Here is a 27,740-nt window from a genome sequence, read left to right as displayed (position 1 = left end):
TTAACATCAGGCTTATGGGAGAGGAAAAGCCCAAGAGCTTCCAAAATGAAATAAAAGCAGCCGTGTTACTCTAGCACACCAAACTATCGCCACTAGCAGCAGTCATTAAAACAAGGCACCAGCACGTAACAAATTTGACACTGCAGGCGGGGACTTTTTTTTTTTTTTTTTAAAGAATTGTGGGACAGAGTTTTCCTGAGAAGAGAGTACACCTGCATCCCCACAAGTCTTCAGCCGCTACACTCGCAGTCCCTTCCTGCTGGAAGGACAGGTAGTACCAGAACTGCGACCCAAAGCAGCAATGATCCCCTCTGCGGATTTCTCACCCTTCCAGACCAGACCAGGCTACACCGACCGGCGATGTTCCTCCACTGGCATCGCCCTAGACTGCTGAGCTGGGAAAACGCATCTTTCACCCCCCAGTGTGCTTGCTTTTTTCACATATGATATGCATAAGCACTGGGATTTGGTCTTGTGTCTCTAGAATTCCTCCAAGTCCTCCACCTGGGTTGTTCTCTGTTTGGAAGAACAGCCATGTAGACCTTCCCTTGTTCCAGTTTTAGGGCCTGAAAACAGACCCTGCCCTATCTTTGGCAGCACAACCTTTGACAGTGCACTCACCGTTGAGCACTTACGATCTTCACCAGACGGAACTCACTTGCCCTACACTGATACCAGGCAGCCCTGGGAAAAGAGAGAGGTAGGACTTACGGACTAAGCACCAAGAAGAGAAAGTATTACGTAGTACAATATACGCTTGCCCCGTTTCTGTGATTCCCTAGGCTCCTGCATAGGGCTGGCCCTGCTGGAGACAGGATACCAGGCTAGGCAGACCCTTCGTCTGACACAGGACAGCAGTTTCTCTGTTCTCATCACCCAGAAGAGAAGGGGCAGTCGGAGCAGCTTTAGTTTTCTGCCTCGTACTGTAACGCAGCCTAAATAGCCTTTCGTTATTCTGGACAGCTACGTCTTTCTCCACAGCGTACTTCTACAGAATAGTGTGAAAACCTTTCCTAGTTTCTGCTGCGATTAGATATTTGAGAAAGAACTGTTTCACAGATATGACAAAGATGCTCCGATACATGCACATCAGATTAATATGCTGAAATAAAAAATATTGATAAAAAAGGCATTGAAACAAGAAGTGCAAGAAGTGCACAAAAACCCTAGACCATACATATATTCATCTGCTTTATCTCACATTTCTCTGGAAGCATTAGGAAAAAAAAATAACATGCTGCCCACACACTTAGTATCAATGTATGAATCTCTCTTGGCATTACTGTAAATGCTACCAGAAAGGGAACAAAGAAGGGGAAAAGGGGCTGGCATCAAGCACAGGACCAACTCAGAAAGAGCTCAGAGTTCCCAAAAACCTGTGATTTTACCTCATCGCAAGTAACTGATACATTACTTTCATATACGGATGCCTGTTCAAAGAAAGCTGGTAGCTAATTACATTTATGATTTCAATTTGGAACAGCAAATAAGGAGCAATACTTTTCACAGTGTTTTCAGAGCTAAACCACGCAATAAATGTTCCACGCGACCCACACCCTAGGCCTTCAGCTCAAAGCTGACAGTTTGATCAGGCTGGTGTCTCATTCGGTGCAGCAGAGAACAAACAGCAGGTCCTGTTCGGAACTAGAATAAGAGAGGCGATAATGAATTGCAGGCAGGGTAAATATTGCTGCTGATAAATAAATTTTTGTTATAGCTACCCCACACTTGGAAGGATTTTGTTACAGACAATGAGGAATAGAATGTTTGCTCACAGGAAGCAGAATGAATAGAAAAGGTTCTGTTCGTTGTTTGCTACAAACATCTGTGCCATCAAAACCGTGGGAAACTCTCCATTTGGACATGAACATTGCCACTATCACTACTCCGACTAACGTCGAAATTCTTATCGTTACTAAGAGTTCACAGAGATTAAACTGTAGTTAAGTTTGTGGGATGTGAGGACACAAACGTTACTTTGATTACTGAATAATTCAATCGGAGCAATGCCTCACCAGCACATTTAACCCAACCAACTGGTTCCTGCATTCACTAGTGACATAATGGATAGTTTCTGGAAAAAAACTCCTAAAATATAGCAATATTCAGTTAGTCAGCACACAAGGCTTGCTTCAAGCCCTCGTACCAGCTGAGCATATATTCTTGAAAATAATTCTTCTAAAAACCACCACCACAGATTTTCCATTTTTTATTATCTTTTGATTATTTTTGGGTCAAATTTGCCAAGTGGGATCAAATTTGCCAAATTTATACCAACCTGAGGATATTCGGGATGTTCTCCTAACTGCCAATTCTATAAGCTCAAGTCAAAGTTTAAAGGAGGAAATTTCTACTTCATATTGTAGAACGCAGTTCTCTCCCCCTTCCCCCCTCCGAAGGCCATTCTAAGCCTGAAAGTGTTTTTTCATATTTTTCTGAATGCCTAACACAGCACAGCTTTGACATTCTAATGCACATACAAAACAAGTGAAACGGAATTGATTCTACACTATATATATATGGAAAAGATATTTAATTGTAAAATAGAAAAAGTAGGCCAGAGTACAGTTTTAAGGGTAATTCTTCTGTGTACAGTATAGGTAAACTAGACTTTTTGCTTAAGTTTATATAAACAATTCCATAAAAGCAGTGAAACATGGAACAACAAAGCAAAGCACAAAGAGTTTTATCTTACAAAAAAGGAATCTGCACAGTAGTTCAAAATTTAATGTAACAGAACACTGAACAATCTTAAGGCAGCTCAGTCTAAGCACAGGACCAGAAGCCAGAACTCCCGAGATCTGTTCCCAGGTATACCACAGATTCACGTGGTCTTGGGTCAGTCATTTAACATTCCCTGTGTTGCGCTTATACCAGTTATAAAATTGAGACAGTAACACTCACTTGCCTGCCTCAGGCAGTGCAGTAAGGGTTCTTCAAAAGATTTTACAATGCTCTGAAGATGTAATGTGCTATATAAATCCTAGGCATAATAGATCACTGCACAGACACACACAAACACAGCATCACAGTGGAGAACAATGATGCTAGGTAAGAAGAGCATCACTACCAACATAAAAAATTACTTGTCCAATTGCATAATTAAAATGCCAAAGTCTGTTTAGAAAAAATGTATCACTGAAATAATTTCAAGGCTATTGGGGAAAAGAGATCAATGGGAATATTCTAAAAGAACTACTATTTGTGTTCCTGTGGAGACATTCTTTTGTATTAATTACTGAACTTGAAAATGTTTGTACAGGAAAATTGTAAGACACACGAAGTGAAGCGTCAATGCCTCCACCACCAAATTTTAAATTGCCTCTAATATGTAAATTAAGATTTTTTTTTTTGTTCTTTTAATTACAAATTACATTCTTCCAAGAAATATACCATCCACAATAAAACTGTCTGCTAGCTTACTTCAAATGACCTATAGGCTAAACATTTTTCTCATAATTTTTCTCATCTTTGCTGAAAAATACCTATGCAAGACGTATGTGTAGAAATTATAAAAACATGCAGCATATGTACAAACTGAAAAGTTTAAAAATATTAGCTTCATATACATGTAAGTCTACTTGGATATATCTGAAATTAAATATAAAAATTTCACCGCCTAAAATAAAAAAAATAACCCAAAATGGTTTTCAGAGAATCTGAGACAACTACTTAAAGCTGTACAAAGATTTCCATCTGGAAATGTCTTATTCAGAGAAGTTTATGTTGTCACCATGTAGAAATAACTGTTAATTCATTTTGTCACATAATTCAAGTTGTCAGCTTAAATCAACAACATCACCCTTAAAACTGTTCTGTTTTTCAGAAGTTAGATTCATACTAAAATCAAAAATTTCACAAAAACATTGGCTTCCCGTGTTTCTGGATCCCTTCAAAAAGATTTATCAACTCATTTTGAAACTGTAAAAAAAACAACTATTTACAGTAATTCATTTTAAATACTTTTCACAATTTCTAAATTCAGAGTTTTTATGTTACAAGAAATTCATCAGAGCTCACGGCTTAAGTCCAGTTATCAACTTGTAGCATCTTCTCTACCACGTAATCCTGTGTCTGTACCTATATAGCGTACAGTTCAAGATTGTACTGCAGGTTTTTGAAAGTAACAGGCTTTGCAGTATGTTCATTTTTTATTAAACAGCTTCTTTATTAGTCTGGAGGCGGTTCATTGCCTCTAACTTCTGCCGATAGGCCTCTGCTTCTTGTTCTTTCTTTAGAAGCTGCTGACGATATTTTTGTGCTTCTCTGTTTGCCTCATCCAGTTGTTTCTGCAGAGTTTCTCTTTCCTATTAGAAACAGAACCAGCAATATTTTGTCAAATATGTATCAAATACAAGTTAAAATGGCAAATACTTTTTCTTCACATGCAGCTCAAGCGTTAGGGTATCACGTAGAAACTGTCCAGTTTTTACGCAAACCTATACGAATGCGGCCGTGTAAATCAGACATGAACTATCACACCAGACAACTCCCCACAATAAGGCCTGAAGTGTAAATATAGTAAACCCAAGTTTCTTTAGCTGCAAAGATACCACGCAAGTCTTCACACAAAAAGAGTGAAATAAAAAAGCGGAAGCATAGTGATCACATACTAACATAATATATTAACATTCCTTCAATTACTCAACTCCCTTTGTTGTTTTAAAAAAAAAAAAAAAAAATCAACTTCTAATAGGACTGGACTCCAATCTAACAGGATTGTCCCTTTCTGTTGTCCTTCTAATCAGACAGTATCAGCAGTTTGCACTGAAAAGTGACAGCTGCCCACTAACCGAAATACCCATATAACTGGTTTCTAAATGAAGTGATTGAAGTGATCTGAAGTGATTGATACTATGCAATCCAGAGGTATAATTACATCCCCAAGGACACCACATTTTGATGAATTAACAGGCATTTAGCTAGATAAGCTTTTTCAGTCCAAAAGGAATAACTTAAAGCTTCATCCTGCATACAGGTTCATTGTGGATGGCTACAAAATGATTTCCAAGCAAAATAATAGGGGAAATGCCACTTCCTATGAAGCTGGCTTAGGAACCAAGGAGAATGCATGCCTGTCTCCAGTGACGTAGGTACTGTCATTTTGTTTGATGCTGCACTGAGCCCAATTGAAAAAGCAATTTGCTTGGAAAATAGTTTTGTTTTGATCTTCAACCAAATACCATTTCATTAAAGTGCATCATACTTTTATGAATAAGGTAGTATTTGATTTCAAATAATTCTTTCTACTGCAGTTGTTAGCAACCACAGGAGGGAGGTTGTCAGAGAAGCAAAACACATCAAAAACTGAGGCCCAATGAAAATAAGTTGCCTTTTCACCTTATTCCCATCCCAGCAGTTCAGTATCACATTCCCATTTAATACCTCAAGCAGTTGTTTGAAGTTTCTCCCCCCACACCCCCATAACAGCATCCCTATTCTTCACCTCTTCGATGCACTCACATATTTTCTCAGTCAGAGCCTGAAAATACAAAATACTTTGCCTCCCTTCTACTTGCTACTGTTCTCAGTACTTGTCTCAGCCACATTTAGCAGTCACATGCTGTGCTGAATGTACTGGAATATAATGACATAGGTGATCGGATCTTTGCTAACAGCAGCATCTATATAGCAAAAACAATACGTGAAGGAGAGATGTTATGAACAGGTTATAAAAACTAGCTATAATACAGAACAGAACAAACGCCATTAAGTGCAACTTGATTTTACACAGGGCTTTAAGAGCTGAAGGAAGCTAGCTAGGGTTTGCTTCATTTGGAGCGTATGCTAAAAAAATGAGAGCTCACCTGATCTTGCTTACTTATTTGAAAAGGAAGTTCAGCTTGCACCTCTGAAAATTTGGATTCTGTTTTTTAAGCTACTTCACGAATGGCCAACCCATGTAGCCATTGACTGACAAATGGCAAATGAGCGGTAGAGCAAACATCCCAAAGGATCTGAAATACACCAATGATGTCCCAGCACCAGTCCAACCAAACCAGACTGCCATTTCTGCAACTTAGCTGTGTAGTGTAACAGGAGCTAACAGTTTACGTACAACAGCCTCATCGAGTCGAAACCTGGTGAAAAGAGCTACAAGACAGTTCTCAGGCAAGCAGTCAAAACAGTTGATCCTTGCTACATGTGGAAAGTGACACTTCCCTCTCGAGGGCACTGAGTTCTGCGACGTACTGAGCTGGGGATTATTTCTCTCATGAATATGTCACACAAAAGAAGTCAGAAACCTAATGCTGCCAAGAAGCAAAGCTGCCCTATCTACTGGGCTGCAGAAGAATAAGAACCACCACTAGCTCACTGGCCACTGGTTCTGTGGTGCATTACAAAAAGCAAGGCGCTATCACTACTACAGAGTGCGCGAAGACTGCAAACACTTGGAGGTGGAGAGGCTCTCGGACCACATGGTAAGAGTGTTTCCCACAGAAGAGAGACACAGAGCCAGGTACTCGTAAGGAGTATAGCACAGTAAGGAAGGGATATAAATAAAACAAACAAATCCCAACAAGTCTCAGTGGCAGAGACAAGAAGATAAAACCAGTATCTACCAGACAGACTAGCAATTCAAAGCATGTAGATTAGTCCAGCAACTAACAGGTGTAGTCTTTTAGACAGTCATAATCCTCACGTAAAGAGAAGGAGTTAAGGAACTGAGGCCAAGTATACTGTCTAACCAGGCAGTGGGAAGAAACCAGCGCTTCTGGAAGAGCTGTGCAGATCTACAGTGGACTGAACAGTGAAAATTGGTTCCTTAACTTTTACATCTAAAATAGGGAGGACTGTATCTGGTCTATTAATTTAATCAAATCCAGCAGGTGTTCTTGGGGCATTCTTTAGAACACAACTGGAAGTGTTCTAATTATCTGAAGTCCTTTTGGGTCAGTATAAAAACCTACCCAGGTAAAAATCAAATTAGAGGATCCTGAGTGCTCTTAAGAAATCTTCCATTTTATCAGGGAATCTTCTTCATTATATGGAACTTTTCTTACCAGTCTATATATTGACAATAGGGACACCCATAACTAAAATAATGAAACCAAGCATTCTTTTTAGTAACAGAAAAAACAGTTGTATTTTTTTTTAGTCTAATGAAATTATTGTCCTGGTTCTAATGTGCGTCACCTTTCAAATATGCAACATGGGAAAACGTAAAATTCGAGAATGAAAATAAAAATCATTGTCCATCATATGTTAATGAATTATGCATGAAAATGAAAAACAGTATCTGTGTAACACATTTTTCTTTTTTTTTTTTGCTGCCATCCTATGTTTAAAATATTGAAGAGTTTAAGAAAACCGCTATCACTCTTCAGAATGAGCTGAAATGTTTGAACCTAACAGACCCAAAAGAGAAAAATCAAAAAACACCACTACAGCTTTAGTCCTTCAAAATACTTTCACAGGAAATTTTGTCACCTCACACGAATGGGAGGATATTCAACTTAAAAGACTTTCATGCTATAGTTAGCTGTTCATACACTATGAATTTAAAACAGCTGAAGAAAGCACTCTTAGCCCTGAATCAACTCTTTATAATGAAATAAAGGATTGAATCACCAGTGAGGCAAAAGAACCAAACAATAAAGGTTTTCTAGATTAAAAAAATATTTTAATGAGGAGAGCGGTCCCACTCCCTCCAAACTCAAGCATCTACGACCTTCTATGACGATGAAGTTTGAAGTGAACCGATTTTATGTGCACTTCTTTAATGTCCCTGCTACCAAAGTGAGGTAGCACTGTGAACCACAATAAAACTCCTGAAGTCAACTGGCCTCCACGCAGAGGCCTGCGTGTGCACTGCCAGTTGTACAGGCAGGGGCAAAGTCAGTCATCAAAACTGGCACTTACAAGTAACAGATAAAGTAACTCAGTTAAACCAACTTCTCTTGCTGTTTGAGGAATGTATCTAAACTATATAATTGAAACTGGTAATCCCCTTAAAAGAATTACTTGTACTGTTATATCAGCTATCTGTAATTAGGAACAGGTCAATTTATTCCTTAACTAATCTACTTCTTTTTTTCCTTCACCTAACATAATTATTAAATTACTTAAGGAAACATAATTTCCTTTACGAATAATTCAGGCAGATGTTTAAAAGTGTGAACAAAAGAAATGCTTTTATTGTAACAGTCATACATTTAAAAAAATGCAGCAAGAAAATATCAACTGTCATGCTAACGTGTAATGACCACAAAACTGTGAAGGCCAAAAGCAACTGATGTGACAACTTAGGGACAAGAAATGCAAGTGATGAAAGGTGGTAATTATTATTAGACATGGATAACATATAGCACATACTGTACAATAAAAAGTATTCAATTAGACAATTCAATAATATAAACAGATGTTGGAGAATACAGCCTTTGATAAATGAAATATGATGGAGTTGACAAAATGAGAACTTACAGCCTAGTCAAGGCATACAGAAATTTTCATAAACTTTTGACCAAAACTGGTCAGCACAGTTAGAAGTAACAGAAGAAGAAATGAGATGGCTTATCTGTTGTGGCTAATATAAAAAAAGCCATAGTTTTAAAATTGAACAGCTACATCTATTTGTCATATATAAAAAGAAAAGCTCTCTCAGTGTTGTTAGGTCTTGCACACTATAATTTAAAAAAAAAACAAAACAGGATGGTGCAAAGGTGTGTAATAGCAAACTGCCCCAGAATGAAAAAAAAAAAAAAGGAGGAGGGCGGGGGGGGCGGCTGGGGTGGTGGTGGTGGCAGATAAAAACTGACAAACACAGAATCTTACTGTTTCACATTTCCATTAACAGTTATCTAGATATCATGAAAGGAAAGGAAACATTGCTAAAAATATGATCTCACAATCAGGACAAGCATGTGGTCATGACAAAGATGAGGGTACAGTACTCTCATTCACTGCTAGCGGAAAGAGTCAAGTTACTCAACAATATATCAGTACCTACTTTTAAAAACTAGCTAGTGATCTTAAAGGAAAAAAAATTCAATTATCATATACTTAGAAGAGTCACTTCTATGTGCACAACTAGAGGATGCAGCAAACAGCTCTCCCGTATTCTTTTTACAACAACTTTGTAAAAGATTAATTCCAGTAACAGGGGAGACTGAGCAAGTTATTGTTTCACACACTTCATTCTGTGGTAAGACAGAAATTGAACTCTTAGAACACCACAGAAAACCACAACCAGATACTCAGTGCTGAACACTCTGGTTAACACATATCACGTAATATACTCCTTACTTCTATTTCTGCAGACTCCACACGATTTTCAACAATCTCAATGCACTGTCTCTTCACTGGTGGTTCTTCACTTATTACAGTTTCTTCAGCAATGTCTGTTGCTGGAACTGTTAATACTGAAAACATGTTTGTACATATAAATACATTTACTTCAAACAATATGTGCACTATATACAATTCATATAATTAAGTAATTTTATTAACAGCAACAAAATGCAGAGACTTTCCCTTATGAGAACATAAATATATACTAAAGTGCATTATATAGTCAGTATGGCAAAAAATTACTAAAAACTTTAACTGCCTGTATGCTACTAAAGAATTTTAAAATTCTTTATTACTGAGGTCTACAATAGTTAGTTGTCACTCTGAAGTGTCATTGCTGTTTCTCACATAGTAAACAGACACAGACATGAATTACAGTGGAGTTACCAGCCTGTCAATTCTGTAATTTCTGTAGCAGACCATCTTTATAATGATTCTTAAGCAAATACTAAAACAAAACTGACTTTGACTTCTGATTAATTAGAACACCTTTGGTAATCTGAAAATCCAGTAGTTATTAACCTTGAGGAAAAAAAATAGGGATCTAAAGAAATCCATACTCTAATTTAGTCATGCAACCATGTGGCAAATAAACATAACTGTCGCTTCAGTTACTACCTACACACATTCATGCTTTCTGATAACTGGCTGTACTTGTTCAGACAGACTGTGAGCCAAATAATGTGTGTACAACTCTTCAAGCTCCACACTGGGAGTCTTCATGAAGAAACCAGAGAAGGAATCATTTTTGTCTAAATAGTAGTGGCAAAGCATCTTTAAAAGAAACCACGCAAAACACACGCATGTCACAAAATAGCACTTGCTACACTAACAGCTTCCACAAACAAAAGCACAAATGGCCCAACCCAACAGCACAATTTGTGTCACCCTGGCTTCACTGGTTCTGCCACCGCTCCTCTAAAACCTCAAACATATAAGAGACTTGGCTTTTGTTCTGTTAAGAACACACTCCATGGGATTTGCACAGCTTGCTTCATGCAGCAGATTTCTAAATCCAAGCCTCACCTCCACATAATCTTTTCGAGCAAGGCAACAGTGTAAGTATTGGAATAAGATTGTTGTTTTACTCCACCTTTTAGTTTTCATAACAAGTTCACAAGAATCAAACTTACTGAAGGCAAGGCAAGTAGTTATCACTTTTCCCTTAAAAGTCCCAATTCTCTTCCGTACAGTTTAGTCATTCTTTCTCCTAATGCAGAGTCTCAGCTGACGTGGTAAATCACTGAATTGCAGCAGCTCATGTGTCTAAGCCTTTTGCAGTATAAGAATTCAAAGATGTACTTAAATTCATAATTACACTAAGTGCTCCAAGCTGTTTTCACCTAACAATTTATTATTATTACTACAACTAAAATAGCTCCTCAAGCTCAAACCGTACAAGTTTCCACTCACCTTGCTGTCCATCTGGCATGGTCACAATGATTGGCTGCCCTATTCCACTGGTTGGAATCGAGTGCAGATTACCAAGCTGAATGCCGTCTGTAACTATAGTAATAACTTGCTGACCTCCAGAACTGACAACTTGCTGAATAGCACCATCCACAGATTCCGCAGTCACAACCTCTTCTGTGGCCACCACTATCAACAGATTAGTAAAGGAATTAAGTAATTTATAAATTAAGCTTTATGATTTTAAATGTAATTTGGTACATCTGAGAAAAAATGTCTTCCATGTCTTTTAAAATTTGATTCCCCCCACCCTCCAATTCATGCATTACTGCATATTATGTTGTTACTAGAAATCTTTCACCAGGCCAACACAAAGCACTAACAATTTGAAATATACATACAACTCTGTCCTGGTTTACCTTGCTCAATATAATCTCTTTTTTATTTAGCATGTTTCCTAATAGATACAGTCCACTCAAAACTGACACTCTGGATTCAGTGTTAACAGGGCAGCAAGAAGAAGAGTTGTTTTCAAGAACACAAATAACTTCTGCATTGTACATGAACCAGACTAAGTTACGCTAATAGTGTAATGAAAAAAAAATTAAACTACTAGCTTGTAACTACTCCTCAGCCAGTGCCTTGCCAGTACCTTGCCTCAGCAAGTACCTCAGGACCCAGCCCTCCTTTCTCTGCTTTCCATAACGGTCTTCAAGACAGTAGCAGACTGAAGGAGATTCTAGAGCATGTTAAAGTTTTCTCTGTACTACATGGGTACTTCAAACACAACCACAACTTTATTTATTATACAAAGTATGAAACAGGACTAAAGAAAAAGTTCTGCAGTGTTGACATTTTTATACCTTTGAAGGAGAAAGATAAAGCTTAAAGTAAAATAAACACTGTATGTATATAATTTTACAAGTAAGAGTACAAATAGAAAATCCCAGTTCAACTATATATTTCAAACTCCTAATTCAATAATGAGTATACAGCAATGAACTCTCACAGTTCTATATTACATCTATAAACCAAGGTAAGATAAGGGAAAGACTGCATTCAGAACTACAACGCATACCACAGCTCGTACTATACTCTGTAACTGGGGTCTTGCACTACCACCCATGTTTTTTAAAACAAGATACTGAGACAAAGAGAAAGATCACTAGTGCACAATCAAAGAATTTCAAGCACACTAATTCTGTAATTTATTTTCAATTTGTCAGGGTAAAAGCAAAGCCTTTGATTTAAATAACAGACATTAGACTGCTTTCTATCTACAGAGATGAAATTAAAATCCTATAGACTGTGTTGTGATACTTGAGATGAGAGAAGGTAGATAAAACCCTGAAGCTTTCATCTTTTAAGTTAATTACAATATAACACACACACAAAAATCACTCTGTAGTTCAAATAACGGCTGCAGCCTTCGCTTTCTTAAGATCTTTACGTTCAGAGATTACTGTCCTATAGCACTGCTTAAATATTCAGAGTGTTTATTCACTGAACCAAAACAGTAAGTCCTACATGAATAAGTAGTGTTGTATTGAACCTGATTTGGCTTCCAAGTACAGGCTAAGCAGTAAGAAAGACCACTGTCACAAAAAAATCCAAGTTGCAAGTGCCAATACTACCTGCTGTGGCAAACAGCTCTGATTTTTCAGTTTCAAACTCAATGTCAGACTTTTAGTTCCCAGAATTCTCAACCCTACAATGGAGAGTATTTACAAATGGATCTTTTATAAGATGAGCACAAAGAGAAGAGGTTCTTTGTGTTGCTGTTTTTCTTCTGTTTTCTTGAACACGCTTACTACTGATGCACAGGTAACAAAAAGCTGCTTTTGTATTCTTTACACTTTATAAACTATTAAAAGAGTAAGAATCCAGCAAATAATTTGCAAGACAGTAAGATGCTGCAAGATTGCCCACACATCTGCATAAAAATCTAAGCAGAACAGAAATAAACAGGAGGGTTAGGTATGATGCACATTGCGTTACTGGAGGTGGGAAGCTACTGCATGAAGACTGTAAGCTTATTCCTTCCTGCCTGTCATCTCCTGCCTCCTCTCTTAGTAATTTTTATCTTCTGTGGTTTACTGACGTGTAACATCAGTTACATCACACCACTGCAAGGGCAGGGCCATGAACCATGAGAACCCTCAGTTAGCTACCAAAGCCTACTACTGAGTCCTGGACACACATCTAATGCTCCGTAATCCTATGCAATCCCATCTTGAGTTTCTCTCTCCTACAATTAAGATCTGAGTTTCACTGAAATGTATTAATTTATTGAAAACATCAGCAGCTTCTTCTGTAATGAAAGGCACTGCATTCTGGTTTTGAATCAGCCACTTCACTTGCAATATTTAAATTTCATAAAATAGTATAGCTGTACTTAGGTACTGCTTTCAGAAGCAGCAGCAGCAAAGAGCTGTACAAAGAAGAAATCCTGCAGGACTTCAAAATACTTAGAGATGAAAATTCAGGTATATGTTGGGATGCAACTGTCATGTCAGCAAGCCTGAGAGTACAGACCTCTTCTACATTTTCAGTGAAAACTGTGTCCTTAAGAATGATGTAATCTGCAGAGCTGAATTCTGTGAGAATTTTTAAGTACCAAAGACTTTGGCCACACAAAGTATCTCAGTTCTGTAAAATTTATCATACTGACCATCACCAACAAAAAAGCAAAATAAATGCATTATTTTAGAACCATGTTCAGAAAAGTTCAAGTTACCATAAGCACCATATGTCCTCAATCGACAGAGGGTTGTTGCTCTCCATAGTGATCTCCAGTCACTGGCTTCAAAGTTAGGCTCATCTTGCTACATCTCAGACCAATAATCAGCGCTGAAAACCCCAAGCTAACTTGGAAATAAGGCTACAGTGCTACGTGTCAGTATAATAGATACTACAAATAGTAAATAAAAACTATTTAAAAACTATAAAGAAAAAGTAAAAAAGAAAAAAAGCCATCTGACCTACCATAAAGTTTCAGTAGCTACAGACATATCATATTGCCTGAGAAAACTGGGGAGCAACATATACAGAACAGCACTGGGCAAGTAAAGCATGCATGAAATACTTCACAGCTTTCTTTAGAAATCCAGGGCTCCACCAAAACACCTTTTAAGACTCTCAGAATAACAGCAGTTTTTTATTCAAGTACACCATATAGCCTTCTTCAGAGACAAAAACTAGGGATTTCTGTGTTCCAAAGCTAGCTAACAAAGAATTAACATAGCACTTGACCTCCTTAGTGCTAATTTTACCTGATTTTTTTACGCAATTTCAAGATATTAACATACATCATAATTGGAAAATACAGTCTGGAAGAGAAGTTTACTGGTAGCCTCTTATAAAGTAACTTTCAATAATTCAGAAGATTTTGATCACATTTTAACTTTATTGTAGATGGTATCACAACTTACTTAGATTATAAAAGGAGGTCTTTTCCTTGCTTATAACTCTCTTTCTCAAACCTGTTAGTGGTCATGACTAGTCTTTATAATCCACTTGGATGCTGCAAGACTCTGGACTGTCATGTCTTTCTTCACTTTGCATGTTGTAACGAACAAAAGTGAAAGTACACAAAGCAGGCACCACATTATTCCGAAAGAATGAAGAAAGATATCCAAGGCAACTTGCAGAGTACGGAACCTTGACCAAAGTTTTTTTCAGACAAAGCAGTAACTGACAAAGATCCATGGGGCAGGGGTGAAGGTTTTTTTGTGTTAAGAAAGAGGAATGCAAAACTCGGGAGCTAGGGGCAATGGAATTCCTTGTGCCTTTCTGGCTTCTTGTGATGGCCTTACGGAATAAGAGAGGGGGCATAGGGCTGCAGTGAGGGATGCAGGCTGCTTCTTTCTAGGAGAACAATAATGTATCGCTAGGCCTACGTTTACCAGAAGTGCCATGACAGCATACCGGCCTGAAGTGGAACATACTAATTATTGTTACAAATGCAAGTAAAATGCCTCAGTGTTGAAAAGACGACTCATAGACATTCTAATGGGCAAACTGCACATTACGATCACCAAATACTCTTGTGCCTTCTGGGTGAGAGATTAAGAAAACTGCTGACAAGGCATATGCAAACAGCTTTGCGGACCACTTCCCAACATTTAACAGAAAGAAGCACTCAAAGAAAACATTCTCCCACCAAATGCAACTAGACATTATGTAGACAAAGATGTGACTATCTCCTGAATTATGTTTGCTTTCAGTAAGATGAATGCTACTCACATTAGGCCTAGAAATACCAGTTGCAGTCAGAAATCTTATTAAGAAATAATTGTACATATAAATCTGGCAACCTTCCAGGTGATAAAGGAAAAATTTTGCTCACACTGAAAAAAGCAAGGAAGATCGTCATCTCATTTCTGTATGAACTGTATCTCCAAAGCACCAGTTATATACTTCTAGTTTATTACATGAGGTTAAATGACTTAGCTTTCTAACCTGGTGTTTCTGAAGAATTAGATAGTGGAGCTGACGCTTCTGCTAAAGCTGCCAACGTGGCTAATACTGACGTTGATGAGTTTCCAAACTGTACAGCAGACACTCCTGTTTCATCTAGTAGGACAAAAAAAAGAAGTCAGCTGATAAATTTAAGACCAATTAAGTCCCTTTTTTAATTATTGTGCTGAAGCTTCTAACGCACACACACTCTGTTCTCAGCAACATTAAACCAAAGTGCTATTCTGAAGGCAAGTTTGTTAAGCAAATACAGCTTCTGATAACTCTGTCAAGTCTGTTGTTGTAAGTACTTAGATATATACAATACATAAAAAATACTGAAGAGAGACATGGTAACTACTCTATTCTTACCACTGTTTTTCCTAAAGACTTTTCACTAAATGGTGAAAATCAATTAACGTATAAAATCCCAGCAGCTATTCTATAGGCATCTAAATACCTGTTCCATTTGATGTATTTGCAGAAGATACCAGACCTGTTAGGTTCACCACCCCTCCAGGTCCAATGATGAACTGCGGTGTTGCTGCATGTATCGTCACAGTGTCCGGACTCTCTGGATTCGTATTAATTTGGTTCTGCATTGCAATCTAGAAGACAAAGGTAATATCATCATTCCATTTGTAGGTATAAAGAAATTATTTACCATGTAAGAACTAGAATTATTGTACATTCCACTCAAACAAGGAGGATCTCCCTCATTATACTCATGCAGTATACACACACCGTGTCACATCTTGTGCTCTGTGTAAGTACTGGAGAAACTTTTTTTGGGGGGATCCTGAAATCTAAAGGCAAAAGATCTGCTGAAGCGAAAGGTAATCATGACACACCACTACTCCTCCTTATCATTTATTGTAAACAAAGGGGACTGTATAAAGACAAAGCCATTTTGTAGATGTGCAAGCTCAGGTATAAGATAGAGGCCTGAAGAACAAAGACTGCTGTGGCAGCTATATCCCATGAAAATTGGCTCTGACAGCTTAGCAATTGCCATGAATTGTAGATGGCATTCTTCTTTTTGTCTTTCTTTGAATTATTACTGACTTTTACTTACTATATCCTTTCTGCAATGAAGACGAAGCTAAAGGAACAGACCAAAAGTTGACACAGTTTACGATGTAGGGGAACAACAGATTTATACAGTGGCATAATGGCATTTTTTGGTTTGTTTTCTACTCTTTTCTCAATAATGCTTAGCACTTAATTTGTCTTTAAGATCACTATGGAACAGTGAGCTCACGTTTCCATGGAAGTATCTATTACAATCCCAGTCCCAATCACTTATCCAACAATTCAATCCTAGTTTTTCTAGTTCAGGAAAAATTGCCATCTCTTCTCTCCTCATCTCCAATTCTGTTAGGAAATTAATATCTGTATATGAAACTATTGAACACTAAGGTATAGTCAAAACATATTGGCAAAGCAGGTACTCTAAGTTTTTTACACTTTGCTTGTGAAGCTCCACCTAGTTCTGTGTACTAGAACAGTCAAATTTAAGGAAATAAAGGGTACTTATTCTTGAATTGGTGACAAAAATGCTCTTTGGCCAATTAATGTTTATTAACATTAATCTAATTTCCACGTCATGAACTAGACTGGAGTCTAGCATTATCAGTCAATATATGGTCTCACAGGTACTATATTTAAAGCTTGATTTATCATATGTATAAACAAGTACTTTTCTGTAAGTTCCCTTAGCATCACAAGTCAAAAATTACCTGTAATATTTCTGCAAGGTCTTCATTTCCATTGTCTACTGCAATATCTAATGCCGTTTTGCAAAATTTACTCTGAGCATGAACATCTGCTCCGTACTTTATTAAGAGTTCTACAACTTCTTGGTGGTTATGTTCAGTAGCCCAGTGAAGTGCAGTCATTTTGAGCATGTCCTTCGCATTGACATCAGCACCGTGCTACAAATAAGATCATTGCATTAAGTATGTCATTAGAAGTATCTGAATTAAATAATGCCGGCCACAGAATGAAACCCAAAATTGTCTTTCTCTAGCAGTAATGCCCTGTTATCTTACGTTTGCAGATTTATTAAAAGTGCTTCAAACTAACTATCAAACAAATTATTTACCTCAAAGGATTAAAGACTCCTTAAAGCATAACATGCCTTTCTTCTAAAAGCTGTTACTCACACCTTGTCAAATTAGGAAGTAGTCTTATTTTGAAACAGCAAAAAGTAATTCACCTGAAATCATGATGATTTTAAAGCTAAAATAAATTACAGTTTAATAGAAAAACAAAGCACCCAATGCACACAGTATAAATATTCATATCATCTCAATGTTGGTTTCATAAGTCAATAGAAATTGCAAACATTTTGTCATAAACCATTGTAATATCCCCGTCCATGACCTTGTTTCAGCAGTCTTTACCTTGAGCAAGACTTCTACTATGCTGGCATGGCCTTCTGAGGCTGCCATATGTAGTGGAGTTCTGTCCACTTTGGTTCTGGCATCCCGACTCACACCTGCTCGCAGCAACACTTCTGTTGTTGAATAGTGTCCATACTGTGCTGCTAGATGAAGTGGAGATGTTCCCAACTGTAATGTAATGGAAAAAGTGGAGTTTTAACAGATGTCAGTATGACATATTTCTTCTTATTCTGGAGCTATCAAACTCAGGTGACAGGCCACCACTTCAAATTCATTTTCCCTTGCAGTCTCAAGGAAAGAAACTTTTACATAGTATGAAGAAGAAGGAAAAAATTTTCTTCACCCCCAATAATCACAACACACTAAAACCAGCTCACTAGAAGCAACTTTTTGAGGTCCATGCTATGTTTTTTCTATCTTTTGAGGTGTGATGTTTCAAGAGGCCTAACACCATTTTTAGTGTTGGTCAACATGCCATACCAACATCGGAAGGGACCTGTGGAGCTCATTTAAGTCCAATCTCCTGCTCAAAACAGTGACCTAACTTTCAAGTTGACTCTAAGTAGATTAAGGCTCTTAAGGGCTCGTAAATACTCTAGAGTTTTAGGTACCTGGCCTTCTTATACAACCTATTCAAGAATAGGCACCTCCAAACGACAACTCGGACCCCCTATATCAGCAAACTCTCAGCTGCATGTATTAGGTAGTTAGGAATGCTTTTTTAATTCAGACCTGTTACTATACTAAATGCATAAACACAATAACTGGGAGGATGATTGCTCCTTTCTCCCATTAACCATTCCAAAGTTCATCTTGAAAGCCACCAAAATGAGCTCATTCACAGTCTGTTACTAAAATCAGTAGGAGATCATATGAAGAAACAGACAGTTTTAATTTTGAATTAGACATTAGATGACGTGACTGCCGAACTTCAAGAAGAAACTCCCCAGGCTGGCACTATAAATGCTTAATTGAAATAATCCTATTTTCTTCTTCAGGTGAGAAAAGTAAGAAGATTTACAGAACACTACAAAAGTTTTCATTACCCAATCTGTGGTAAAAGGTGCTCCATTTGCCATCAAAATGCGAACTTCGTCATCTTGACCTGCTCGTGCAGCTTCTAAAAGTTTCTTTCCCAAATCTACTAGTGACATCTAGTGAAGGACATAAAGGAATATAAAGAAAAAATCAGAATCGCAGATAAATAATAACATTAACACTATTTAAGTCCACAATTGCTACTGTCATTTTTTAAATTATTTCTGAACTACTCTGAAAAGTTAAAAAAATGGAGTTGGTATTTTAGCCATGAGAACAAGCTTTATTGATTGCAATATGCAGCTTGATTTTAGAATTACTTTTGTCAGCCAAACAAAACTGACACTGGGGTAAAGATTTCAGTATTACAATGCTGCAACCATAGCAACAGCGAAGTTATATCAAACCAAATTTAAACTGAACTGGGTGCACATTTTTTATAGCGGAAAGTGGTTTAGAAGCTCTCACCTGATAATGCAACATCCTGCAGCTTTATCCAGCTTTCAAATGATACTACATGGCTGCTACGTCACACGCCCAAAGGCACTACATTTACTTATTCAAAATGCCTATCTGTATTTAAGAGGTACCACTACGTAAACACATTTAGATAGGTATGAAACACAACACCTTCCTGACATCTTGTCCATCACTATCACTTCATTTTGTTTACCCTAAAACATAATTTCTGTATTCCTAGCTACAAAATGATACAATAGGCATATATTATTGTACTATTTGCACCAGATATACAAACTAAAATGTCTGGCTGAAAACAAACCTTACTACCTGCTTCAACTGTCTAGTTACTGAAAACATAAGTGCAAAACGTTGATTGAGACTTGACTGACCTACTAGCTGAAAATCTTTCACATCATCTTTAGATAATCTCCATTTTACAGCACTCAAAGTTCCATATAATATAGAGCACGCAAAACTATACGTAGACAAATGACACCTATTTGTTTGTTGTATCAAAGATTTCCAAGTATAACAACTTTTTAAACCCACTCTATTTCACACTTGCTATTAAATTAATTCAATTAAAAGAAAATTTAGAAGTCAACCATAACTCATGCTACTAACTAAAATACATCATTAACATTTTAATCCCATACCTATGTTTCCCACTACCAGAATGCTAAGAATGGAATTACTTTCATTAGTTTAGTTTCCAGTCACTAATTGTATTACCAATAACAATGCCTAATAACTGACCATACAACCAATTTCTTACACAAAGTCAGTTAGTAGTTCAAAAAGAAATCCCAATAGAATCATTTTTCTCTTCTTCTAAACATACACTTCTACGACATAACCAATGTATTTAAAAAGTTCTCTGCACCTGGCTCAACTGGCAAAATCTGTGTGGTATATTGCTCAATAAACTGAAAGTTACTGACTTTGGAAGAAATTATAAAGGAAGACAGAAATACCGCAAATCATAGAACAGAATCATAGGTTGGAAAAGACCTCTAAGATCATCAAGTCCAACCATCCACCCAACAACACCATGCCTACTAAACCACATCCCAAAGTGCCACCTCTACATGCTTTTTAAACACCTCCAGGGATGGTGCAGATCTGCAAATGCAGAACTCCAACATGTATCAGTAGAGCCATGAACTGGAGCAGATTACCTCTTTGTCTACTGAACTGACTACGGGCAGTGATATCCCCTTCATCAAGATAATACTCCGTTTATGTCCATCCTTCTAGTACACATGGACATGTTGATTTCTCTCCAGCCAGAAAAGGGAAGAGGAGCAGGGAGGTGGCAGGACAGGACAAATACTAACAACAGGAAAAGGAAGGAAAAAAGGAGCACAGAGTCAGATGCAGAGGACGGGACAACAGCTGACTCTCTTCCATAAAGGAAAAGAGCAAAAGAGAAACAGGAACAAGAGATAATCTACTATTCCTGTTAAAGGAGACACTAGGAGTGATGATCTAAAACATAACAGGACAGAGAGGGGATTTGGCAAGTGCAGTCCTGAAATGAAGGAATACAGCACTCCCTTTACATGCCACCCTTTGGGGGGCGGGTAAGGGGGGTGGTGCAACTCAAAAAGGAAAAAAGCACACACAGACACATGTACTTTTTCTGGTGGTCTAATACCACCACATCAGCGTCCTCAGAAGCAAATGCAAAGCCGGAACTTAATGCAAAATACGGAAGCCAGAATCATAGAATGGTTTGGGTTGGAAGAGACCTTACAGATCACCTAGTTCAAACTCTCACACCACGGGCAAGGACCCCTTCCACCAGACCAGGCTGCTCAATGCCCCATCCAACCCGGCCTTGAACCCTGTCAGGGAGGGGGCAGTCACAGCTTCTCTCGGCAACCTGTTCCAGTGCCTCACCACCCTCAGAGTAAAGAATTTCTTCCTTATATCTAACGTAAATCTACCCTCTTTCAGTGTAAAGCCATTACCCCTAGCCCTGTCAGTCCATGCCCTTGTAAAAAGTCCCTCTCTAGTTTTCTTATAGGACCCTTCAGGTACCGGAAGGCTGCTCTAAGGTCTCCCCGGAGCCTTCTCTGCTCCAGGGTGGACAACCTCAACTCTCTCAGCCTTTCCTCACAGGAGAGGTGCTCCAGCTCTCTGATCACTTAGCAAGTTAGGAACGAATTTGGAAAGACAACAATTCCTTTTCCTCGTATTTATTTTTGTTTTAAACACCAGCAGAGAAGAGGAACTAACAAAGTCTCCTTTTGGAATTACAGAGTAATTGAGGCTGGAGGGGACCTCTCAAGGTCACCTAGTTCAATCTCCCAGTCAGAGCTGGCCCAACAGGCTCAGGCTGCGCAGGGCTCGGTCCTGATGAGTTTTTAATGTGTCTGTGGATGAATATCCCACCACTTCCTCAGCCTCATTCCAGTGTCCACCCTCACGGTAAGAGCTGCCTTCTGTGTATACCTGTCTTTCTCCACTAACCAAGACGACAGCCTTGATAACAAGCTTCTACTGGAAGTCTGTTAGACAACAAAAATCAGTGAATTAAATTACAGTGCATACATTTAACAACTACACCTATTCAGAACTCACTGACCACATCTATACTGGCGAAATAAACTGCAAAGTTCTTACCAAAACCCTACGCAGTAAACTCCAGCAGCAAAAAAATTCAGTTATGGTGGCCTGAAAAATACAAGTCTACTCCCAGGAGACGTTAGGGACAAACTTCAGCCTGAGATCGACACCTTCTCACAGTCTCTCTGAATCACTACTGTCGAACACACTGTCAGAGAGACAGTACATCAGTTCTCACCTCAATGCAAAACTAAACAGTATTGTACTACACTCAGTAAGAAACGTTCTAATCAAGCGAAAAGAGGGACAGGGAAGATGATACATGAGACAATCTTCATTACCAGGTATTACTTACATTATCCAACACTATCTTCACTGACATAAAGTGTTTGTACTTTAAACAAGCACAAATTACACAGGTTTCACGACATGCCATTTTAACTTCAGCTAAAATGACACAAATTTATTTTACAAATTAAGTAGAAGTTCTCATAGGCTACTTGAAAGCATGCTTGGGCCATCTAGTGGAAGAAAGTTAAAAACCTAGGAGAATTAACACTGTTGAACTCAACAATAAAAATCGCATTATATGTCACTAATGCACTAACAGTAGCAACTGAAGAGGCCCTTGAAATAAAGCGCAAGCACATTTAGTCACTTTTAACCAACGAATACTAGCATTCACAAAATTTCTCAAAGAGCAGTCAACGCAAAGCTGATTTCTACTTGGCAGATCATTCCAAGGACCACAGTATTATAAGGTCAGGAAACCCTTGGGTAATAAGATACGCCACACTTGCCCCTGTACTCTTCCACCGCTAATACTGGGACATACTGAGAACAGTCTATAGTGTCACAATTTCCCTTTCTACCCTTTCCAGAAAAATTGTTCAGCTGCTCTCAAGATCGGCTAACACTACAATAGCACAGTGATACTATCAAAAGCAAAGCTCTCTATATAGTACAATAAAATATATTTAAAATTTAAATGAGATTTCCATTTCAAAGCTCCACTCTTGGGTAAGTACCGCTGCTACTCCACGTAGTGTTACAAACCAACTCTGCTGAACTGTGTTAAAGGTACTCTTCAGTAACCGTGTCATTTCCATCAAGCTTGGCTAGCACAACAGCTGGGTAATGCTTTGTAAGAGTATTCTTTCCGACAATAGAGAGTACTCTTCCAGACAATAAAAACATCACTGGCTCTGAGATAAAGTCTTGAGACTACTACAGTTATTTTTACAGCAATCTGAGTGTGTTATCAGACTTCTAACAGCTCCTACACAACTGTGTGAACAGAGGGCTTTTACAACAACTAGGTAAATAGGGAAGAGCTCCTGCTGGTTTGGACTTCTTTGCATTAACCACCTCTCTGAACTTGACCATTTCTTTATTGCAATGCATTCTGTACAGAATCAAGAATGGGTTGGGTTGGAAGGCACCTTAAAGATCATCTGGATCCAACCCCCCTGCCATGGGCAGGGACACCTTCCACCAGACCAGGTTGCTCAAAGCCCCGTCCAGCCTGGCCTTGAACACTGCCAGGGAGGGGGCAGCCACAGCTTCTCTGGGCAATCTGTGCCAGGGCCTCACCACCACAGTGTCATTAGCCAAACGCCACAATTAACTGGTAATTAAGATTGACATCAAATTATTATTGCTATTTTACTTCTGTTCAATAGGGAAGCGTAATGCTTTTTTTGTATCCATCTTAGATTTAAGTTTTTATAGAGTCATAGAATAGTTTGGGTTGGAAGAGACCTTTCAAGGTCATCTAGTCTAAACCCCCTACAATGAGCAGGGCCATCTTCAACTAGACCAGGCTGCTCAGAGCCCCGCCCAACCTGACCTTGAATGTTTCCAGGGATGGGGCATCGACCACCTGTCTGGGAAATCCGTGCCAGTGTTTCACCACCCTCATACCAAAAAATTTCTTCTTTATATCCAGTCTAAATCTACCCTCTTTTAGCTTAAAACCATTACCACTTGTCCTATCACAACAGGCCCTGCTAAAAAGCCTGTCCCCATCTTTCTTAAAAGCTTCCGTTAAGTACTGAAAGGCCTCAATAAGGTCTCCCCACAGCCTTCTCTTCTCCAGGCTGAACAACCCCAACTCTCCCAGCCTTTCCTCACAGCATAGGTGCTCCAGCCCTCTCACCATTTTTGTGGCCTCCCTTGGCCCCGTTCCAACAGGTCCATGTCTGTCCTGTGTCTGTTGCACTGGACTCCAGGTGGGGTCTCACCAGAGAAGAGCAGAGGGGCAGAATCCCCTCCCTCGCCCTGCTGCCCACGCTGCTGGGGATGCAGCCCAGGATATGGTTGGCTTTTTTGGGCTGCAAGCGCACACTGATGGGTCATGTCCAGCTTTTCACCCACCAGTCCCACCAAGTCCTTCTCAGAGGGCTGCTCTCACTCACTTCATCCCCCAGCCTGTACTGATAGCGGGGGTTGCACCGACCCAGGTGCAGGACTCTGCTCTTGGTCTTGTTGAACCTCATGAGGTCCACATGGGCCCACTTCTCCAGCTTGTCCAAGTCCCTCTGGATGGCATCCTGTCCCTCAGGCATGTCAACCACACCACTCAGCTTGGTGTCGGTTACACATTCTGTAAAGCTCTGAACATCGTGCTATTACCAGAGGGGCATATAACAGCACTGGACTGGAGTACAGGTGGGACTGTGTGCAAAATGGACTCTGTGGGGAGACAGAGGAGCTGAAAAACAATGCAGCTTGGGAAGCCCGAGGTCCCACACCAAAATATTGCAACGCCTGTCAGACTGGTGTCCTGCCCCAAGAACCCCGGACCCAGATTTTATTCCCCTTCTACCACTGCAGCGGTGAACATCAGCAGTCAAAATCTATGGGCACAGAACAGTTGCTGCAGAACACCTGCTAACACGGAGATCTCGCAGTCACCAGTGTATGTCTACAAGGCATGCTCCTGAGAGACATATGTTTGCTAGAAGTGCATGGACTGCACCAGTGCAATTTACTGAAGGAAAACTGAATCAATATACACCGCATCTATGACAAGGATTTGCAATCGCTCCTGAAAACCCCAGGACAAAGTTCCATAAAATGCTAATTAAAACAGACTTCCCTACTGAAGTGACATGCAACAGAATCTTAATTGGAAGACAGCTTGAGACCCATCATCTCCCACACCCATTACATCTGGAAAAAGAATCCCCTTTTCCAAAAGTCTTTTTCCCTCCTCTATTTAAAAAACAAAAAAAAAGTCAGCCTGCTTCCCCAGACCTGATCTTCAAATATGCTATCATCCTACTGATTTTAACATTGCACAGTATTGCTAGAAATTCAGAACAGCAATTTCCAACTAATTTTATATGCTTATCCATACCAAGGTCAAAAATATTTTTAACTACAGAGTGTAGTTAGCAATAACTATTTAAATCTTTAATCAAGCACTCAGTTTTGATCATTATTAGAATTGAAATAATGGGATCAACTTCCTTTTTTTTTTTTACATCCTGGTGTAACAGCGCTACACTTGAACTCAGAACAACTCTTCAAAAAGTTTTTTATTTCAATTACAGTTCTTTAACTTTTAAAGGAACCACAAGGTCTGCATTAAACCCACGTGTATTTCCACATGCTAGCATCTCTTTAAAACTCTGGTATGATTTTACCTTATGTATCACTCAACAGTGACTGTAGCGACTCACATGAGATAAACTTGAAAAGTTCTTGTATTGTTTCCCAAGGGAATCATACCTTTCCAAATGTATTTTGACAATGATTTCATGTGTCATACTTCAAATCTTAATATAAACAGCATAGGCTTAGAGTATCCACACTTTTATTACGACAATAAAAATTACACTAGTACATTAATAGCAGCCAGCTTTAATCCCAGTGCTTTCACTTTTCCTCTACGACTGTGTGGTGTTTGTAACTAAATTCTCTCCAGTTTGTTTAAACAGCAACACGACCCTTCATGTTGGACTATGTATGTATGCATCAGATGAAAAACATCTGATCTGAGAAGAGAGATCAGAAAAGCAAACATGTTGATGAATAGCTTAGCAGTTAAGATATTCAAGCCTGGATTTATGCAAGTCTGTCCTCCAATTAGGTTCTTACATTAATTTAAATTAGCACCAATCATCAATATAACTCCATTAAATAATGCAGATGATAGAAAAGTCTTGTCCTTAAAACGGAGGGCACGGATTTGGCCGTTATCTGCAACAAAATGCAACATCTAAAAAACATTATTATGCAACAAGGGTGAACCACTGGCACCAGCCAAGATCTGGGTTGGCACTGGCAACAAGCTGCAAAGCTTACACAGGTAAATCTGGCACTAGACACCAAAAAGGTTATGTTACCACAGCTATGATTGATCTGAAGAATCCAAAGGATTGTGATGTAGCCTTTGAACTGTACTGCAGCTTTAAGAGTGTGTCACAAATTAAATGAAACTTGAAAATATCCTCAAACAAAAATCACCAGCCTCTCTAATTAAAGCATCTGTTTTATTATGAGGAGTCTTCCTCAACAGTTTCTGTCTGGCACACATGCCTAAAAAAAAACCCTCAAAAAAATAGAAAACAAACTGTTTTCAACAAAGAAAATGGGTCACGAACAAGAGTCTACACCTAGCGTATGCTGATCAGCCATGTATACTTTTAACCTTATTTACACAGCAGATCTAGGTACCCTTCCAAGTGTTTCTATGTGCACACACACTTCAACCAAACGGCTTAGTCTTATTAATACTTCAGAAGTCACGAATAATTTTTAAAAAAAAAAAAAAACATTAAGCTAAAGTACTCCAAGGTGTGCATTCACAACTTTTATCACATTTAACTCCAATACTCACAGTTTGCCATTAAATAAAAACTACTTTAGTAACCAGGTTAAGGACAACATGCAACTGGTTTAAGTGAAAAGCTCTAAACAGAGAGGGCTTCCTACACGGGACCTGGCTGCCGGACAGCGTCCCACCGGCAGAAACTAATTCTGGAGCGGGACGACAAACAGCCCGAACTAACACACCTCAGGCCACGTTCGTGCTCCCACCACAGGCTTTATTGAGAGACCCAGGCCCCGGGCGAGAGGGGCACCGCAGCGGGGGGAAGCGCTTCCCTCCCGCCGGAGCCGCGTCTCCTCAGGGCCCCTTTGGCGCCAAGCTCCGGCACGCAGCTCCGCCGCCCCCGGGGCGCCGGGAACGGACAGGGACCGGCCTCCCCGCCCCACGCGAGGCCCCAGACCGTCCCCACGCGGCCCCGACCGGGCCGCCCAGCGTGGAACGGCGCGGGACGAGCCGGGCCCCGCTCTGCCCCGCCGCGCCTGGGCCCCTCGCCGGGCGCGCCGCCCTCACCCGGGCCTGCGCGGCGGCCGCGCCCGCGGGAGAGGGGCCGCGGCGGGCCCCGGGGCCCCGAGGCGACCCGTCCTCCCGCCTCGCCGGCCGCGCGGCGGCCCCCGACCCCGGCGCGGCCCCCGCCCCGCAGGCCGCGCCCGGCGCCCCGCGGGCCGGCCCAGGCCTCCGCCGCGGCCCAGGCCTCCGCCGGCGCTTCCCGCGCCCCCCGCGCGGCGGGGTCCCCGGAAGGCCGGCCAGCGCGCCCGCTCTCCCCAACAGGAAATCCTGGCTGGGCTGGGCGCTGCGGAGGGAGCCGCGGCGCCGGGTTCCGGGGGAAGTGGAATTATTTTTTACCAGCGAAGAGATCAACTTCCACATCCGGTAACAGGGCCCTATACAAAGGCGCAGACTGACCTGGAAAAGCTTGGCCGGCCCGGGGGGAGTGAGGGAGAGACGGGGCGCGGGGATGGGGCCTTACCGTGCTGCCGGCCCGGCCGCCGCCGCCGCGACAACAGCCAGGGGCGCCGGAGGCCGCCGCTCATCGGCGCCCAAAAGCCCCACACAAAAGTCCCCGCCGCGCCTGGCGGAGGGACACGGCGGGCGGAGGGGAGGGGCTCGGTGCCGCGCTGCCCCCGCCGCCAGCCCGCGCCCGGGGACGTGAGGCGGCGCGTCCCGCCGGCGGGCAGCGCGGCCGGGGGCGCGCGGCACTTACCATGGGGCGCGGGTATTATCTTATTACACAAATATCCCCGGCAAAAGGGGCTCGGCGGAGGGATACG

The 27,740-nt window shown here is 40.3% G+C and overlaps 1 protein-coding gene across 8 annotated transcripts; it reads right to left on the bottom strand.

The window, feature by feature from the left end:
• Nucleotides 1-2,284: 2,284 nt before the first annotated feature.
• GABPB1 (GA binding protein transcription factor subunit beta 1) lies at nt 2,285-27,740 on the bottom strand. Of its 8 annotated transcripts, XM_075431482.1 has the most exons (10): nt 25,988-26,897; nt 20,243-20,396; nt 18,611-18,718; nt 17,565-17,732; nt 16,899-17,093; nt 15,620-15,767; nt 15,163-15,276; nt 10,705-10,890; nt 9,247-9,362; nt 2,285-4,307 (listed from the first exon to the last, which is right to left on the bottom strand). In XM_075431482.1, exons 2-10 carry the CDS (start codon nt 20,285-20,287, stop codon nt 4,155-4,157), a joined length of 1,233 nt encoding a protein of 410 aa, XP_075287597.1. In that variant the 5' UTR covers nt 20,288-20,396; nt 25,988-26,897; the 3' UTR covers nt 2,285-4,154. The 8 variants fall into 8 exon arrangements, with proteins under 8 accessions (XP_075287597.1, XP_075287601.1, XP_075287602.1 ...); XM_075431486.1 differs by lacking the exons at nt 20,243-20,396; nt 25,988-26,897 and adding an exon at nt 27,674-27,740; XM_075431487.1 differs by lacking the exons at nt 20,243-20,396; nt 25,988-26,897 and adding an exon at nt 27,440-27,544.

The sequence above is a fragment of the Opisthocomus hoazin genome, chromosome 10, assembly GCF_030867145.1.
Source record: "Opisthocomus hoazin isolate bOpiHoa1 chromosome 10, bOpiHoa1.hap1, whole genome shotgun sequence".
NCBI classification, from domain to species: Eukaryota; Metazoa; Chordata; class Aves; order Opisthocomiformes; family Opisthocomidae; genus Opisthocomus; species Opisthocomus hoazin.
This window is presented reverse-complemented; position numbering and strand designations above follow the sequence as displayed.